Below are 19,898 nucleotides of genomic sequence, written 5' to 3' on the forward strand. Positions count from 1 at the left end.
ATCCCACTTTGTTTGTCCGGATAACCCTAGTATTTACCCCGCTAGCCCCCTAAAAGGGGTGAGTTTGTAAACAATGTCAGAATTGGCTAAAATTTGGATAGCAAAATTTGGATATCGTTATTGCGCCATTGCAGTTCGGGGGTTGTTAACAGCCCTTTGACGTCAGAAACATTAACGGTTGTTGCTCAAAACACCTCTAGTGGTTGAAATCTTAAACGTTGGCAGATTGGATTGAAATTTTGCAGTACTATTGATTGAGTCATTGTGGTTTCCTACTTTTAAGTTTGTGTGTGTTGAACCTCAATTAGTTATCCTACTTACTCATTGTTATCTATTGAAATGCATTATCTACAACTTTGCATGTGTGGGGACCCGTGAGTTTTTGCTTGCAGAAACAACCAAGTTTTTAAAAGACGATGGCTAATATGGGACCCAACATAAATAAGTGTAGGAAATATATTAATGTTTCAAAATATGCTATGGTGTATGTGCAAGGGCAATATGTGCTAAGCCACCCTTCTAGTTTATTTTATGTCTGTATTTTTTAAACCAAAATTTGAAACTAAATTTCTGCACATATGCGCCGATTACGGTTTTATAACAGAAAGCACGTCATAGCTACGTCACCATGCGAATTTATCAGTGCGCTATTTTCGGTGGCAGTTGGTATCAGTCGTAAATATGTCAAAGCGAATGCGAATTTTTAATCGAAACTGCTCTGTCAATATTACGCAATACGCGATGAATGAGAAGCCATTAAAAACGGCAAATCATTTTTGTGACATAAATGCGTTACTGGTGTTACTGTTTCATAAGAAATGTAGTTTGATATTGCAAAAATGTTTCATGTCGCATTTTTCACCATTGTCAAACTATATTGGCCTTTGTTAGTGTTATTCTTCTTGCTTAAACTTTACAAATGTCTCACGCAGTATCAGTATCCCTCTAATACAGTGGTTCCCAACCTGGGGTTCGCGGACCCCCAAGGGGTCCGTGAGACGATTTCAGGGGGTCTGTGGAGGCAAACATTTGTAGTAGCATTAACAACAGTACAATATTTTCAAGTTCCCAAACCGTTTTTACAATCCTGTACATTAAGTGCAAACTGTTAATCAAACCCTTGGATCAGGAAAACTTGTGATTGTTACCTCCATTGTGACATCACAACACACATTAACAATAGAATTCTTTGTGCTTTGTTTTAAGTATTGTACACTAGTGAAGGTTGATTAAAATTCTGCCCCAAAAAACGAAAGTATAATAACGCATAATGCGGGAAACGAAAAAAAGATTAAATTAAACCGATAAAATTTATAAAAGGAGTCCGTGACTACAAAAAGGTTGGGAACCACTGCTCTAACAGGACGATCGCTGATTGGTTAAATGTAATACTAAATGTGGAAACAGGTTTCAAAGAACAAAATCAGTCAACATAATACTGTGGAATTCATATTTCGCCTTACACTACTGGCGTCGTCAATTCCTGTAAATATCATCAAGTAGAACAGGATGTTTAGTATACGAATAAGGGCAACTGGTATTTCCAGTCTGGCTACGTGTAAAGGAATGACGAAATCGTCAGGCCGATGTCACATCATCTGTTAAAACACGCGGCTGCGAACACAATAGCAAAACCTGTATATCACGTGACTATCACGTGACCAGCTTCCGGTGTAGCGCGTGCTTTCGTGTGTTTGTTTTTTGCCCTGTGTACGGCAACGGACGTTTAGGTCCAGGACAGAGGAGTAAGTGGGGCCCGGCTTTTCGGGATCGGTCCTAAGTTTAAAAAACGGAATTGATTCGGACCTGTCTTCATACTCCGCTTAATTATTGCCATAATTCATCCAACTGCCTATAGCCTTGCTTTAATTTTTTTGTTTCGGGCAGGGTTTGAACTAAGTTTAAACAAAGCGGGCTTTATTTAGGCTTGTCTTTACACTTGACCTCATTAGTTTCACAATTTCACCAATTTTCAGCCTTGTTTTCAAAAACGTTTTGGTGCGAGCGGGTTTAAACTATGTTAGAATAAAACCGACTTGACTTTACCATCGGCCTCTTCAGTTGCACTTTTTCATAGAATTTCAGCCCTGTTTTTTTAAAAGGCTTCGGGCTCGATTTTGAGCCAGTATTTTCGGGTTAAAGCCGATCAAGGGCCCAGTTTCAGACCAGCTTACAACTCTCTATTTGCTTCATCCCTAATCGAGTGCATAAACCGGTTTTGTGTTGTCAGCAAGGGTTTTGTAAATTAATTTGATATAAAAAAGCGTGATTATATTGTGTGTTTGTACGCGTAATTAACTGAATGCTGGTGATTTTAAATAATTATCTTTTTTAATCAACTCCAAAGCGTTGGTTGTTCGGTAAAACGTTTTAGTGACGCGTAAAATTTATATCTGCATGTAGCCATATGGCGGATGCGAAGGTTGTTGTTTTAGCACTTGTTCAGCTTTGCACCACTTAATACCATCCGAAATAGACGCGACACGCTGTGCTGACGCGTTTTACGTCACCAACGCAGGAGAATGTGTCCGTGACGTAGCAAAATCCAAACGTAATTCTGGCGATTTAGCCCTAAATATGCGAACTACTAAGCCGTGCTTTTAACGTGTGTATTCGAGTTACGTAAAAAACAGATTGGGTTGCAGGGTTAAGGGAAGGTTTTTACCTGGAAAGCTTCACGACTGAATAAACTGAAAAACATTACAGAGGATGTTTCAACTGATTACTCATTACATAAAATGCGGTTTTGCATTATGTGTTGCGTAAGGCATTCCAACGCAATAAAATGTTATTTTTTTACAAATGTTCAGTCAAAGAGGTAAAAAACACCTTTTTTGAAATGTAGGTAAAAGTTCATGGGGGCTAACGTAACTTGAGGTAAGCAGAAAACAATACAACCTAAAGAATCCCACGGGGTCATACTTCCGGTTGCATCAGCCAATCAGGATCCCCTTCTCTGTCGGGGACAATAACAGGTGTGGTTGTCACGACCGCAAATTTATCCTAACTCCTACCACTATCTGTCGTGCGTTAAATTTATGCGGCCTGTCGCCATTTATACCTGCCATTGTTTGCGGAACGTTTTGTTTTCAACTCACGTTTGTTTTGTTGGACGGCAGATCTACGGGTCATGAAGTTATTCCAAGTCAAGGGGGGCTTAGTTCGTCTGCAAAGTTTGTTTTGTGACTGGGACACACACGTTTGAGTTATTTTAAACAATACATGTTCTACATTGAGTATAGGGGTCTTTAGATTTTGAATATGGTATTTTGATTTAGGTAATATTTCGTTATCAGCTTTACCGAAAATTGGTGTTAGTTTCTGTAAATGATTTATACCATTTTAAGGGTTTTAAATATCGTTACAGTAATCACTTTTTACTTGCTGAAAGCCTTTAGGAAATGGAATTGACAAAATACATTGGAATTTTTTTGTATTAGTTGCGTGCGTCATTTGCCACAGTGATTCCACTGTTGTTTGAAACAGCGATTTTGGTAACGTCTGCAAAAATGTATTTACTATTTACAGGCTCTTTGTACTGAAAAGTCCGTTTTTTGTGATTCCAACAATTTTTCGTTTTTTAAACTGCGACTTGATGTTTTCTGCTGTGTTTCAAATCGGGCAAATTGCAACCATCTCTTCTATATGTAGCAAGCACGAAAACATTACTACATTACGAGTATTTTCTAAATTTTGCAATCGACGACAAAACAATTTTTGCACCCAACGAACTAGCATTCGAATCCGACACGCGAACTTTAAAATACGAAAATAAATAAAAAAAATTTCGTGTCACCTCTTCAGCGTGGGGGTTTACCCTTCGCACCCCCTCCTCTCCCCAAAAGCTCTTGACATCGTGACGTGACATATAACCATAGTGACGTCACAACGACTTGATCTCGCTGTTTATGAGCCGAGTCGGCACGCGATTCTGTTGTACGTGGCTTAAATTGTCGCGAGGCGCGATAGTTTTCGTTTACCTCTTGACCCCGCACAATGCGACCCAAGCTTAAACCGACCGCGAAAACGTGCCTTAGCACCGACGTAACGGATTAAGTCCTCGGCCTCGGCAAAACGGAACAGATTTAATTACCCCAAATATGTTGGTAAAATTTGGCAAGCTACCATGACGTTTTTATGTGGAATTTTTAACGGCTGTTATTTTTCGTTTCGAGTGAATGGCGTGTTGTCCAGGAATATTGGATTTTAAAAATAAATTAATTCTCCTTCGGGTTTTATGCACGAAATACTGTTTTTTCTCTTCTGTGCCTATTTTATTATTGATTTCCCCTTCCCACATACAATAACTGATTTTTTAAATATCAGTTTCGTGTTTTTAGACTTAATGTTTTCCATTTTGGAATCGAAGTTTCAACCGTGAATTTAAGCTTGTTTGGTAAATCTTAGTTGACATACGTTTAGTCAGTAGAATGATGATTTTGCTTCGATTTCATAATGTCTCTGTTATTTAGGCATGCGATTGCCCTTCCGACGACCTTCTGTTTTTCGTGAGGGTTGTTGGGTCAACCCAGGGGGTCTTAATTTTGGAGCACGGTCCACACGTTTATTCGGGTTGGGTGCAAAATTTTTTTTTTTTTTCCGTCTTGACATTAGTTTAGTCAATTTCTCCTGATTTTGGGGGCTGGATTAATTGTCGGGTAAATATGCCAAGGAATTTTTATCTATCTTAACTAAATTTCGTCAAATCACTTTTTGACTAAATTTGCGAGAAAAAGTGCAAAAAACAACAACTTACCAATACATTCCGAAGTTACCATGTTTTAAAAGATATGATGCACTAGTGGCCTATACATATTTTTCTAAATGGCATTTTTTCTAAAAGTAATACGAATTCTATGTAGTCACTGCTGTTGGTACGGATATTTCGCAACATTACCCCGGTAGAAGATTCCAGACTTTGCGTTATGTTTGCTTATCGTTATCTCGGCGTCGAATGTCTGCTTATCTTTTCCGGTCATGAGAATATGACGTTGCACTTTTTGCGCGATGACGTAGGATGACTTGTTGAAACAGAAATATATGCCTTGACCACATTTTTGGGTATACATGTAAAACTCGAACAATAATAAGAAAGCTGCTTAAAAAGCTTGGGATACTGCTTTTTTATTGATTATTCCGTAGGTTTTATTGGAATTCTTATGCAACCAACTTTTTTAAGTATGCTTTTGGCTTGTGTTACTATGGGATAGGTCAAAGTATGAATGCCACTTGTTTTAGTCAGTAACTTTTGCATAAATTTGTTTTAAAAAAATTGTTTTGCGTCTCTAAATTTAACCAAGAATGCATAAGTAAAACGATGTCTTCATTTGTACAACCAACTCTATAAGTCTGAAGAACATAATTAACTGAGCCTAAACATTCCTACGCAAATGGTTTAACTCTTACATTCACCTAACAGATGATTCAAAGATAAATTATATCACTATTTTTTGACATTTGGGTTCCTTATTCAAATAGAAAAGTCATCACCCACGCCAGGTCAACCGTAATGAATAAGATTACTATCACACACTAGCGACAGCCTGGGAACAACTACCCCTTGGCCGCAGGTAATTAAGTAGGTAATTTGCCCAGAAACGTGTTGCTAGTCATTCATTGCCGCTAGTCTTCATATATCCTGTTTACGTCGAAACTGCAAAACGGCGAATGAATTTTCAAGCAGGGACCTTAAGGGTTTGCGTGGGCGGGTTTCCGGACCGCGAAACGCCGCTAAATATATCCGGACTCGGCTGGGGCCGTTTCAAGTATCTTGCTAAGCCACGACGGCGGTCGCGGTCGCCTTTGCACGCAGGTTGAATCACATAACATTGGAGGTCGCTTTTTAGCACACCAACGTCACGCGCCACTTTTGCGTCGTTGCGTCATTCTGGAACGTCGCGACGTCGCGGTGTGTGCACTCAAGCGGAACTTATGCACACGGCTCCGTTTTTTGCACAATCTCAAAAATGTTGGTAAATATGTTGTTTACTGCTGTATAGTTTAGGGGGTAATGGCTTTATTGCGATGAAGTGTGTACATGCAAAAGTTCTTTCGAAAAGGCTTGTTGTTTTGGCTGTTCTATCCAAACACTTTTTGTTCAATGAGATTCAGTGTTTTGCATCCCACCAGTTGTTAAGAAGGGCCTCCAAATGTCATTGGTCGGTTGTAGCTTTGTTGCGATGATGTGCGTACATACAAAAGTTCATTCCGAAAATGCTTATTGGTTTGGCTGTTTTATCCAAACACTTTTTGTAGGATAAGATTTACTGTTTGGCCTTCCACCAGTTGTTAGATGGGCATCCAAACGACGTTGTTACGGGCTCTCTTCACTTCAGAAAAATTACATTTTTTGATTTTGTGTGTGCTTCTTTTCCGTTTCCCTAAGCTGTAAAAAAAAGGTTAACAGGAAGTCATTAAACACATTTGCGAAAATTCCAAATTCTTGTGCGATTGATTTCATCCTAAAAATATTTAACGTTAAAGGGTATTGCACAATTTTTGCTATTTCAAATCCGTATGACAAACACGCACCAAGCGGGAAGGTTTTATTTTCCGAACTTTTTTAGGAGAAAATCGGTAACAGACAATGTTCATATTTGTTTCATTCACATTCTCGCAGCGTTAGGTGTCAAATCCTCTGCGTAAACTGGTTAAATGAGGCGTGGGTATTTGTCAGCTAACGTTTTCGTCAATTCGGAAGTAGTTAAGCATTGTAGTCGAGACTTTTACGTACAACATACAAATCCGTTTGGCTTGATAAACCACGGTTGACATTTAAAGTCACAGTGACTAAACTGCCGTTCTATTTGTTCTGCAAATCTACCCCCCTAACACGTATCTTAATACCATTTTCTTGGAAACTCAATGAAGGCATATCATGGTTTGATTCAACACACAGTTGGAATGCCAAGTAAAATACTCATTTTTACAGGTCAGCAAATTTTTTATTCATTGTTTGTGGGCCTAATGGTTTGTGCATACTGTAAACAAATTGTCAGAATAAGTGCGCGCAAAATGCTCAACGGTGAAGGTTCTCAACCTGTATCCAATTTGAAATACCTGACGGGTAAATAGGGGAACATAAATTTTAATTTTGCTTGAACGATGAAACTTATTTTTGTGATTTGTTCCATGTTATTCTCACAATATCGTGCATGTAGCAGCATACACTTGGGCGAGAAAGTTTATCTTTAAAAGCCAGCATGGGGGAAAAGAAAGGGTTTGGTCCTTGAGCAAAAACATGGTTTGAAATTAGTTCCACCTGGACGTATTTTGTGACCAAAAATGTCTAACCTTGGCCATGATTACTACGTGCTAGACTTTCCTTAAACTGGCGTGATACGAAAGAGGTTTGTTTGTGACGACGATATTCGCCAGAAATTCGATTCGATCCGCGATAAGATGGCGATATTTCTCAAAACCGGGACTAACAACCAGACAGACCGGGCCCATATCGTGGTCATCGGCGTCTGGGCTCCACAACCGACGCCTAATGCAGTCTGGCCACTAAGGGTGTAGCAGCTTCACGTTTATCGTGCAAAGGCGCAATTAAAATTCACCCTACTTGATGTTATACCACGGTGACTGAGTTTTTGAGTTAGCAATGTGATTTCTGTTAAGGTGTGGTCGCATACCAGCTTTGCAAAGGACGGCAGTAGCTGAAATCAAACAGAAATGGCATCTTTGGTTTTTGCGTCACAGCGTGTACTTGCTTGGCAATCAGGCGATATATTGGATGGCGTGCTTACGCAAAACGTAAAGGTTACGCAGATTTTTGCGTGCGAGGGGTCTTTTAATAGAAACCGGCGTTTATGTCATTTGGACCCCACAGGGTTTGTTATTATTAAATGCTTTTTTTGGCTATTAAAGCGCATTAGTGAATCGTTAGTTCTATTTTAGCCTTTTGTTGAATTCTAATTTAAAGTTCACCAACTGTGTCTTAGTTTCCTTGACAATTTCAAGCTTGTGTCCACAAAACCCATGCGTGGTTAAAAAATATGACTTGCATTGGTTGCTAGATAGTTCCCGCTACCTAATTTTCTAGACGTAACTATGAACCCAACTTTTTTTAAAACTGGGTCCTCCTTGACTTTTAAAAAACATTTGTTAAAATTTGCGATAAGGTAGTATGCTTGTTGCATTGCACATTTTTTTTTTTACTGACGCCTAAAATCTTAGTTGTAAAGAAGTTTTTATCTTTGTGATAGGAACGGCCACCGTTTTGATTTTAATATCTATAAGAAAGAGAAAAATTGGTAAACTGCCTCTCCATGTCAGAATGATGCCATTAACTCTCTTGTTTTCACCAGCAAACGACTACTCGCGCATATACGGCATATTTGAAACAGATTATTGAAGCCGCATGGCACGGTTTATGCCTGAAACAGTCTGCTGTCCTTTTTAGCCGGCTGTGTTTCGTCATGAGCTAAAAATGATCGCAGCTCTATTTCAGGTTCAACACTGCTCCGACACGAGTGTAACAGACTTTTGACCTTTGCCCGAGATACTGGGATGCCGTTTCGTGTTTAAAACTACATTTGTTACGTACTATTTGTGTTTTGATATTCTTATCCGGTTCTTTCTGAACTATATTTTAGGTCAAAATATGTATGTTAAACTTCATTTTAAATCTGCTTTAAGTATGTATGTTCATAAAACAACTCTATAAAATCAAGATTTTGTTGGTTTTAGAATGATACAAAAGGCAATTATGTGGTGAACTAAACCAAATTTCCAAACGATAAAATCTTTGGACGCTACAACGTAGACCGATTTACGCGTTTTTGTGGGCACTTAAAAATCATTGAAAGCATTTTTTCACTGCATGGCTAATCATTGTAACAAAATACCGCGTAGCGTAACCTATGCGTGCGTCAAAAGTTATTTATTGGATGAGCGCAGCTTAACGTATACGACGTTAATATTCGCTTACGTGCTTCCGTAATTATACGTCCCCAATTTTGACGTCACCCTTTTAAGCGAAGTTTGACGTCAATGGGATTATTACGTTGTTGATCGTGCTTCTAATGATGCCTAATGCTGATCCTGGATACTTTATAATGGGTGCCCAGATATTTTTCATTCCAAGTAAACTAGCTAAAATCGAAATGCTTGAATAACGTAAATGTGACCCATGGTTTAGCAGGCACACCGGTACTATTTTCCAAAATCCCAATGAAAAAATATGTTTTGTTTTTGCAGCTATGGGCAATGTCACTATAGTTTGTTCAAAGTTAAAATACTTTGGGTCCCTTTTTTATTTCGGAACTGAACTACATATTCTTGTAGCAAATCGCAACTTATAGTACATAAGTTTATTTTAAATTGTTGCAAATAAGTTTTCAATGAAGCACAATACATGTTGTAGGGCTAAACCTGACTGGCAGTTTCAAGCCTTTGTTAAAAATTTGTTTGTCGGGACAAAGTGATGAAAACTGCAGAGAAAACTGCAAACGACTTGAACAGTTGATGTTTTTGTCGTGCCTTTAACTGCAAACCACACAGATAAACCACACCCTATTGGTTGCAACGATCAAATAAAAACACCATCGTTCAATGCTTATGTAATATCATGTGGTTGAAACGCATTATATTGAAATCAAGATGGCGGACGTTGATACAAATCGCCAAAATGTGTACTGCAAAGCATACACCGAAAATACATACGATTTTCTTCCAGGAAATATGTGGGTAAGATTTCGAACTGATATAGGAGGCGCTTCAACCATCGATAAGGGTGGTTACAGATCCCGTTATTCTGGGTCACGTTTCTTAAACATGTATGCGATTGTTATCGATAATATACCGTCATATGACGAATACTATCTTGTTTGAAATCGCGTTTTTGTGAATTGTGAATGTAGTGCTAGATTTGAAATCGTTGCTTTGGGCAATTTTGTAAAATGAAGTAGTGTTCAAAAATTTCTGCATAGTTTACATTTTTTTCAAGGACGCTATATGCCAAAATAAAACTTCGTTGAATCTTAATGAGTTAAACCAATTCAAAGTCATTAACCTCTAAGTTTAAAAACTTTGAATAAAAACCAACCACTGTTGTAATACAATTGGCTCGATATTGGGGCAGTTTTGAGCAAATTTAGACGTTGTTTTGCCCGCTGAAGATAACAAATAAATCAAATTACTACACATGCCAAATGTGCCTTGTCACTCAGGAAGTTAGATTTCTGCTTCTTTGTGCCTTATTAGCGCCTAAAACACCGCACGATTTTGAACATAAAACAATATAAATACGTGACAACGAAAGCATTTGAACAAAGCAAAAATGCCGGTTGCCCCGGACTTCACCCTGATATTTATTTATGATCGCGCCACTGTCACACCACAGAGCGTTCACGCCTGGGGGATTCCCCCTTTGGCCGTGTGTCATGTGGATTCCTCGTGGTTGAACCCGAATGTCCGTTGGCCGACTTTCGATAAATGATCTCATGGCTCACCGTTGTGTTTTGATGTAGACACTGGACTTTGGACCCCCCTTTCAGAAGTTCGCAAACAAAAAGGAACATCACAAAAAATCGCGCTCATGGTTTGAATAAAGCCCAATATTAAGTGCAAAACTAGAGAAATATGGCCTAAAGCAAAAAAAAAACGACAAGAATTTTTTTGTAACAAGTAGCTACAATCCCTTTGACAAACCCTTTGTTTTTTTCGTTGGTGGTTTAAAACAATATTGCTTTGACTGTTAACACAAATATTAGTCTATTTATGGGTCCCCTTCCCTGAAGGGGACACATATTGATTTTACTCAAAATGTTTGTTTGTTTTTTCTTTTTTTTTCTTCTACCCAAAGTTTGTCCGACTCGTTTTTCCATCAAATCCTTGATGGATTTGGATGAAATTTACACAGATGGTAGATGTAGTTATGTAGATGTACATCCCACTTTGTTTTTGTTGATAACCCCAGTATTTACCCCGCTAGCCCCCTAAAATGGGTATTTTTTCCCCGAAGTTTGTCCGACTCGTTTTTCCATCAAATGTTTGATGGATTTGGATGAAATTTACACAGATGGTAGATGTAGTTATGTAGATATGCATCCCACTTTGTTTTTGTTGATAACCCCAGTATTTACCCCGCTAGCCCCCTAAAATAGGTATTTTCCCCCGAAGTTTGTCCGACTCGTTTTTCTATCAAATGTTTGATGGATGTGGCTGAAATTCACACAGATGGTAGATGTAGTTATGTAGATGTGCATCCCACTTTGTTTTTGTTGATAACCCCAGTATTTACCCCGCTAGCCCCCTAAAATGTTTTTTCCCCCGATGTTTGTCTGACTCGTTTTTCCATCAAATGTTTGATGGATGTGGCTGAAATTTACACAGATGGTAGATGTAGTTATGTAGATGTGCATCCCACTTTGTTTTTGTTGATAACCCCAGTATTTACCCCGCTAGCCCCCTAAAATGTTTTTTTCCCCGAAGTTTTTCTGACTCGTTTTTCCATCAAATGCTTGATGGATGTGGCTGAAACTTATACAGATGGTAGATGTAGTTATGTAGATGTGCATTCCACTTTGCTTTTGTTGATAACCTCAGTATTTACCCCGCTAGCCCCCTAAAATGGGTATTTTCTCCCGAAGTTTGTCCGACTCGTTTTGCCATCAAATGCTTGATGGATGTGGCTGAAACTTATACAGATGGTAGATATAGTTATGTGGATGTGCATCCCACTTTGTTTGTCCGGATAACCCCAGTATTTACCCCGCTAGCCCCCTAAAAGGGGTTAGTTTGTAAACAATGTCAGAATTGACTAAAATTTGAATAGCTTGTAAAGTATGCCAATTATCGTTATTGCGCCATTGCAGTTTGGGGGTTGTTAACAGCCCTTTGACGTCAGAAACATTAACGGTTGTTGCTCAAAACACCTCTAGTGGTTAAAATTTTAAACGTTGGCAGATTGGATTGAAATTTTGCAGTACTATTGATTAGGTCATTGTGGTTTCCTACTTTTAAGTTTGTGTGTGTTGAACCTCAATTAGTTATCCTACTAGCCCCCTAAAATGAGTTTTTTAATTTAAATAGTTTTTACTCCATATAGCATATTTAGATATGCACAGTACAAATCACTGTGTTTGTCTTCACAATACCAAACTTACTCATTGTTATCTATTGAATTGCATTATTTTCAACTTTGCATGTGTGGGGACCCATGAGTTTTTGCCTGCAGAAACAACCAAGGTTATAAAAGACGATGGATAATATGGGACCCAATACAAAATAAGCATAGGAAATATATTTATGTTTTGAAATAGATCATAGTGTATGTGCAAGGGCAATATGTGCTAAGCCACTCTTCCAGTTTGTATTCGAAAGGCTTATGTTCGTTGTTGAAGTAACTTATAAAATGTGTTGTCAATTTGCGTTTTTAGAATATTGGTGTATATTTGCAATTGCCACAGTCACTGTGATTATGGGATACAAAGCGCACCTTGCCAACTGGATGACGTAACATTGACGTCAGACTTGTGCAACCTTGACGGTGGCTTCTCAAACTGTTTGAACGGTCGTTTCGTCTGAAATTTACAAAGTGGTAAGATACGTGTAGTGGAGCACGAATCTTTATTTGCAAGACGAGTGTTTTTTCCTGTTGAGAGAAGACCTTTCTCTTTTACCTTTGCAGTAGAAACGCCTCAATAAAATTCCGTCGACGTTACAAAATGTAATGAGAAAAATTTAGAGTATTTCATAATTCCAAATGTTACCTTTGACGTAAGCGTACAACCCTTAAAACGACAGGGCGTCTTGTGAAACAGAAAATTTGCAAGGCGTAAAAGTTTAATTTGGAACGCAATGACGCAATACGGGATGGTTTACGATGCTAACTTGGCGTTAAACACACCACAGTGGTTTGTATTTATTTCTTACAGTTGCCTAGCGTTAACTATAAAGATCATGATTTGTTTGCTATATACTAATCCAATTGCATTGTTAACATTTGTTGTGGTTAGGAACTCAAACTTTAGTTTGTTTGTGGCAATTTTGCGTCACTGCTTCTGGCCTATGGACAACTTCGCAAATGTCAGATTAGGAAAAATGCAATCTTGCAAAAAAATGTTGTTAAATTGTTTGCCTTGGGCGGCTTCGTGGCTGGCGCCAACCAAGGTTTCGTGGCTGACGCCAACCAAGGCGAACCACTAAAATGTTTATTGCATTCGGTGTTTGGATACATTCAGATATTCTTCTGGATTCAAGTTCCAAAAACAACTTTGCAGCGTTTAAACAAACCATTAAGGATTCGAGTGTTTGTTTCTGGAATTTGAACCCGTGACCTTTCGCTCTCTGGGCGCAATCATTTGTCGAATTCTTGTACAAAATGTGTAGGAGGATTTTGAATCGCGACACGGGAACGCTAAGCCTCTGTGTTAAAAAGGGTTTCAGTTTTCAGTCTGACGCACAAACGCTTGCTTCTACAACAAGGCTTGTTTGATGCTACAAGCACATGCCTTGCTTTTCGTGATGCGGTTTTGCATGGAGGCGGAAGGTGGTCGCCACGAAAACGATGTACACAGCGATTAAGTTACGTCAAAGATGAGTGCGTATATTTCCGGAATTTATAAATAGAAGCCAAATTTTTTTTTTGACTATAATTAAATTGTAATGAACCTAGAAACATGTAGAAGTCTGAAAATATATGTTAACAAAATATGGCTTTTTATTAAATTTTGGAATATACGCAGTCCTCTTTATTTATTTGACGTAACTCGTTTGTCAGCAAAAAAAGCTGTGGAAAAAATTGCTCAAATATTTTTTAAACAAGAAATGCTGTGCTCGAATTTCGACGAATTACTGCTACCCATACAGTTGCACACAAAGGATCAGTTTTCCAACGAAAACTCGGACTTAGTCGTAATCTGACTTAAACCGTTTTGCCTTGCTCGACCAGTCAAGTGCAGATGACACAACAATTGTGGTGTGACGTGAGCGTCTTTGTCTCTATATTTTTTTCACAACACGCCTTTATTTTTACGATCAAAATGTTTTCCATGCTTCAGTGGGCATGGCATGGTGACGTAACCTCTTGGGGTCGCCCCCTATATAGCGAATGTGTAATGTACTTTGTAAAGAGCATCAATAAACAAACGCATAATGCTCGTTTTCTGTACACCCCAGGGCTAAATAGAGTGCAGTTGATTGAATCGGTGACGTATTAATGCCCCATTGTGTGTCACAACAACCGGAGACGAGCAACACGCGTCTTTTGTTTGTTGTGAATACATAGGCTTAGTTAAGGCCCGGATTTCGGCAACTCTCACCTGCAACCGATAGCTTGTTTGGTGCTTAGATGTATCCGATAGGGATTTGTAAGACAAGCCTGGCTCCGTGTAAGCACGTGATGCGGTATTACGTCATAGCCATCTCGGGAATGAAATTTCGTATATGCTTAATGCACCACGATCTATTGTGTGTTATGTGTTCGACACGCAAAATACACTCAGCTAATGCCAGAATTGAAAGTAGGGCCGAGTTTGACCTTCAGTTCAATTAAACGGGTTAATTTTGGCCTGGCTTTAAATTTCGATCACGTTGATTAATCCAACTTTCGGGCCGGGGTATGGGCTTAATTGTACTTTTGAAGTTTTATCAGCAAACAATGGTGCAGTGGTGCAGCCAAAACAAATTTTAGGAGTGTCCAATTTTTAGGGGTGGTAGTAACACACGCCCTACAAGTTGATTTTAAACACAAAATCTGCGTTGTAATTTTTTTCGTGAGGTTGGGTAATGAGACATGCCCCCTTCAACTCTCCCTGGCCACGCCAAATGTGGCAGCTAACGTTGTTTTTGTCTTGTTCGTGCTTACTATTTTACAAAGAACTGTAAAATTAGTAGACTTTTTGAGAAAAACTACCAAGTAGAAAACAAAACTTCTTTGTGAACGGTAGTTGTCACGCATAACAGTGATTTTTCAATTCTTTTCAACGTTTACTTTTAAACCTTTTCATTTATTTTTGTTAAAGAGATCTTCATGAAGAAATTCGAAATGCAATATGTCAGAAAATTTAATTTTATGACAGAATTACATTTTACAACCGGATATTTTACTGGCAATATATGGACGAGAAAAAAAGCTCAAAACAGAATGCAATTATTTCCTCCTCCTGCTTGGCATTTTAGAACATAAATCTAATTTATCTTTTGAACTGTAGATCGAAGAGTTGACCTCACTGCAGCAGACAGCGGAGAAATCTTCGTTGGAGCAGATGGAGGCTTACATGGGAGAGAGTGATAAGCAATTCGAGCAACTGAAATCCCTATTACAAGAAAGAAGCGAGCAACTAAAAAAGACACAAGGGCAAAGCGAGGCGTTGGAGAAAGAGGTAAAAAATAATTTAAAACAGTTTTTTACTTCCTTTTTAATCTGGAGTAAGCAATCTTCTGTCTATTTCTGTATTTCTCTTTATTACGGCCTGTCGCCATTGTGTCTATACTGAGCTTGAAATGATGTGGGTCTCAAGTCGTTTTATTAATGGACCACCTGTTCAAAAAGGAGTAATATCCGAAACCATTTGTATTTCGGATTAAGTAAGCTTACATAACAAGCAATTACATGCAACTATTTCCAGTTTGTGTGGGTCACCTAAAAAGTCATGGAAAACCGGTAAAGAACTTGTCTAAAATATAGCGGTGGACATTTAAGTGGCCTGCAATGTAAAAAAAGTTTTTATATGTAGCTAACGTAGACCAACAATGCTTTTTGTGATCAGAGCAGAGAAACATCTCGCAAAAGATTTTTTTATCAATGCACCGCTGTGAGTCCATGTATTTAATATACAAAACGTACCTGCTTTGTACAGGCGTCTGTTGGCTGTGTCCCCCTGGTTTATATGATATAGGTGAAACATAGCTGTTTTTTTGGTGACAATTTTTTTTTGGCCAGTTGGCCAGTTTCTTTGAAATCGTAACCAATTCAGTCTTAAAGAAGTGAAATTACGTCAAGCAAGTGTTACGTCACAATAGCACTAGCAACGTCAAGTTTGTGCCCATCCCTAGTGCAGAGCTATTTAAAACTGTGTCAACCCTGTTTGCCTAAAAGTTTTGACAGGATATCCCTGAAATATCGTCAGCAAAAACGTGTTAAGTCAAACCTGCTAATGCGTTCCCCGTCATTGCACAAGGTAATGGACGTGGCTTGGTGGATCGCGCGGGTTATCGGGGCTTGAATAGTGCTTAAAAGTGGTCCATGCGTATAATTTGGTCGTGACGTTTTAATGCTCAAACTGTCTAGGAAAATTGAATTTTCTTGTCGTTGAGTTTTCGATTCGTGACCAGTTGGTTTTTGAGAGTGTGGGAAAATTCTGCAAATTACCCAGCACTGTTTCCGAAATTTTGGGTTACAACGTGTGGAGTATATTCCATTGAAAATTGTTGTTTTGGCAAGGCACCAGGTTCTTCGTATCTGTGATAAAAGTGCGATGAGTAGGGTGAAATGGCACTAATGATTAGTTTCAGTTGCACTAAAACTTAAAAGATTTCAGTAAGACTAAAACATTTACTTGAGCCAAATATGTGCTACTAAATAATTGCTTACTACTGTAACGCGACATCGTTTTGAAACAGACTCGATTTAGGCCCGAAAATTGGTAAAATTGCGGCGCGACTGCTACAGAGTGTTAAAGTCATAATCATACCCGAATCAAGCCCGTTTTATTCAGGCTTAAAGCAAGAAATTAACTGAAAACCCGGCCCGAATTCCAACTTTGATTCGTTGTAAAACTGTTCCTAATTATACAGCCTCAAAAAATCAAAAAATAACAGTTTAATTAGATACTTATTCAGGTGTATGTTTAATGGATCAAACCGACGAACGGAAAATACAAACTTATAATGGTCAACAACTGTTGCTTTGACAGCCAATTGTTTAATTCCATATCATTCCATATTCGTCTTTTTTGTCTAGGTTGAGGCTTTGACCTGCGATCTTGAAAGAGCAACCTCGGATGCTCAGAGAACACGATCCTTGCACCAGGAAGAGCAACGAAAGTTGGAAGAGGTGGATGAGCTTCTCGTTGAGTTAAGCAAGAAACTAAAAGAGGAGCAAAGAGAAAATGACGAACTGAGAAAAGAGGTTTGTTTCTTTTTTATCCTCGAGAAGAGAAAATACGCCCAAGTTGTTTGTGTTTGTCTTTATTGATCCAACTGCCTAAGTGTGAATTTAGAACAGTGGTTCCCAACCTTTGTCGACAAATTCTTTCTGTGAAAATTTAAAACATTTTCATTCCTCCACAATAGACTACATAATAGTATATGCTAAACCATAACATAAAAGATCTTTTGAATTAGTGTCTTGTATCAACTTCACAATTTGCATTTTCAGAGCTGAAGTGTCTATTTAAAAACCAACCACATGTACAAATTAATGTAAAATCTTCCCCGGGTCGGGAACCACTGATTTGGCACAATTGTAAAGGAATCTGGTAACTTTAGGAAAGTCAACTATTTAAAGACCACTTAAAAAACTCCTTGCCAATTTTAACATATTTAGGACCTCTTAGCTTTTTGACGAAGGTGGAAGTTTGAGAGCAGTTAAAGATACTATTTTAAAGATATATATATTGTATTTGAAGATTTCATCTTCCCAGCGACGTCCCAGCGATTCGAGTTCCGATGCAGGGAGCAGCAAACATCTTGAGGAGCTGGAGGAACTTCAATCCAAGTTCCAGGAGGCAGAGGAAGAGAAAGAAGAGGCGATGCACAAACTCAACGTCCTCATGGTAACTATTGCATTCTTGAACAAGACATCTTTTTTATATTTTATATTTTTTTGGTTTATTGAGTTTACGTTTTTTTGTAAAAAGGCTTTATTTTTCTGGGTGTTATTAAAATAATACTTACTCACTTTGAATTTCTCATTTAACGAATCAAAACATTTCCTCCCGAATAGACTACATAGTAGATGCTAAAGCATACACAGATCACTTAAAATTGAGTCTTTTATCAACTTCACGGGTTATATTCCCACAGCTAAGTGTTTATTTAGAAACCACATGTAAAAATTAAAGTCAATTCCCCCCTGAACGTTTAAAATTCGTCCCTTTTTCCTCCCCGGTTGGGAACCGCCTTACGCCGTGGTCCTTGGGCGAGACCTTAAAAAACGCTAAACCATTGGGGTTATGGAATTTAAGTCACTTTATAAAAGTAACTTTGCGTAAAATACAAGGCGAAAACTATTTGGTGACTTTGAGGGGTTACTGACGGGAAAAAGGTCACGAACCAACGCCTTACAAAATTTAGAAAATCCGCTACATTTACAAAATGCATGACCTAGATTGCTATAAGTTTAATTTATTTGTTGGTCGATGTATTGTTAAGCAGTGATTACCTTTTCATTTTCTAATATTTGTTTTAACAATTGGACTGCCCTAAATGGTGAACCCCGCGAAGGGAGTGAAATCTTTACAAAAAGGATTCATGTGTTTTGCGTTTGCTAAACAGATATGTTACAGTGTAACAGTTACACAACACCAAGACGTGTTTACAATACATTGTTATAAAATACATTTCCGTTTTAATGATAGGAAACCGCGCAATAAGGTGATATCAAATCATGCCTTACAGTGTAAGTGTGTACAGACCAATTTGTTTTCAGAAAGGTCTTTCAGAAACCAACACCCGCTGTTTTATCTTGGCCTATACTGCCTAGCTCAGTGGTTCTTAACCTTTTCGGTGTGGTTTCCCTCTAACGTCAATCACCAACTTCGAATTTCCCCCTCGAAGTTATTTTAAAAATCATGTTTTGTGCCCTACGTTAACAAAAAAATATTTATGGGTCCCCTTCCCTGAAGGGGACACATATTGTTTTTGTCTATATTTTTTTTTTCTTTTTTCTTTTTTTCTTTTTTCTTTTTTTCTTTCTAACGCGGATTTGTTCCCACGTTTTGGTCAAGAAAGAATGGTTCAAACTTTTTCAAATTTGCACACATTACAGATATTGGTCTAAAGATGGTCCATGTGAATTTTGACCCCGTTTGCTCCCTCGGTTCACCCACAGCCCCCCAAAACGTGAAATTTTTAAAGCGGATTTGTTCCCACGTTTTGATCAAGAAAGAATGGTTCAAACTTTTTCATATTTACACACATTATAGATATTGGTCTAAAGATGGTCCATGTGAATTTTGACCTCATTTGATCCCTCAGTTCACCCACAGCCCCCCAAAACGTGAATTTTTTAACGCAGATTTGTTCCCACGTTTTGGTCAAGAAAGAATGGTTCAAACTTTCTCAAATTTACTCTTATTATAGATATTGGTCAAACGATGGTCCATGTGAATTTTGACCCCGTTTGACCCCTCGGTTCACCCACAGCCCCCCAAAACGTGAAATTTTTGAAACGGCTATACTTGCTAAAGCAGATGTTTCTGGAGTTTCATACTTTTTGATTGGTACATTGCAGCGTATTTTAAACTATTTTGTAACTTGAAGTTGTATATATCCATTTTCACCCCTTTACCCCCAAATATTTGTTTGTTTGTTCACATGTTATTGAGGCCAGAAATACAAGACTTAAACTGCTGAAATTTTTAACAGCTGTGGATAGGGTGCTCCTTGTTGGCTGGTAAAAATTTCAGTGCAATCGGCTCAGTAATAGTAAAAATATGTTTTTACATGCTGTCTTCTGTCATATTTGTGCTCGCTCAGTGCACAGCTGACGCAATGGGAGTGATTGACGATAGTGGCACATGGAAAAATGCCTCTGCTTCACGCATGAACGCAGTCGTCACTTGACCATTTTCTCTCTGGTTGGAATTGAGATGATACGGTGTTAGTGATATTGCGCTGTAAACGTTAACGCTGCGGGGTCACGGCAGGGACAGGCGATGCGTATGACGTCATGACCGTATTTGCCTGTCGCTCAGTGCACAGCTGACGCAATGGGAGTGATTGACCAT

At 38.5% G+C, this 19,898-nt stretch overlaps 1 protein-coding gene across 5 annotated transcripts in view; it reads left to right on the top strand.

Annotated features, from left to right (window-relative positions):
* LOC145205902 (uncharacterized) overlaps positions 1–19,898 on the top strand; it is a 73,897-nt gene that overhangs the window by 46,569 nt on the left and 7,430 nt on the right. For all 5 annotated transcript variants that reach the window (XM_080078485.1, XM_080078488.1, XM_080078487.1 and 2 more), the window contains 3 exons: positions 15,159–15,329; positions 16,910–17,077; positions 17,577–17,723. In XM_080078485.1, coding sequence (XP_079934611.1) covers positions 15,159–15,329; positions 16,910–17,077; positions 17,577–17,723 — 486 coding nt within the window. The remainder of the gene's footprint in view (positions 1–15,158; positions 15,330–16,909; positions 17,078–17,576; positions 17,724–19,898) is intronic.

Source organism: Phallusia mammillata, chromosome 1 (assembly GCF_965637545.1).
Source record: "Phallusia mammillata chromosome 1, kaPhaMamm4.hap1.1, whole genome shotgun sequence".
NCBI lineage: Eukaryota > Metazoa > Chordata > Ascidiacea > Phlebobranchia > Ascidiidae > Phallusia > Phallusia mammillata.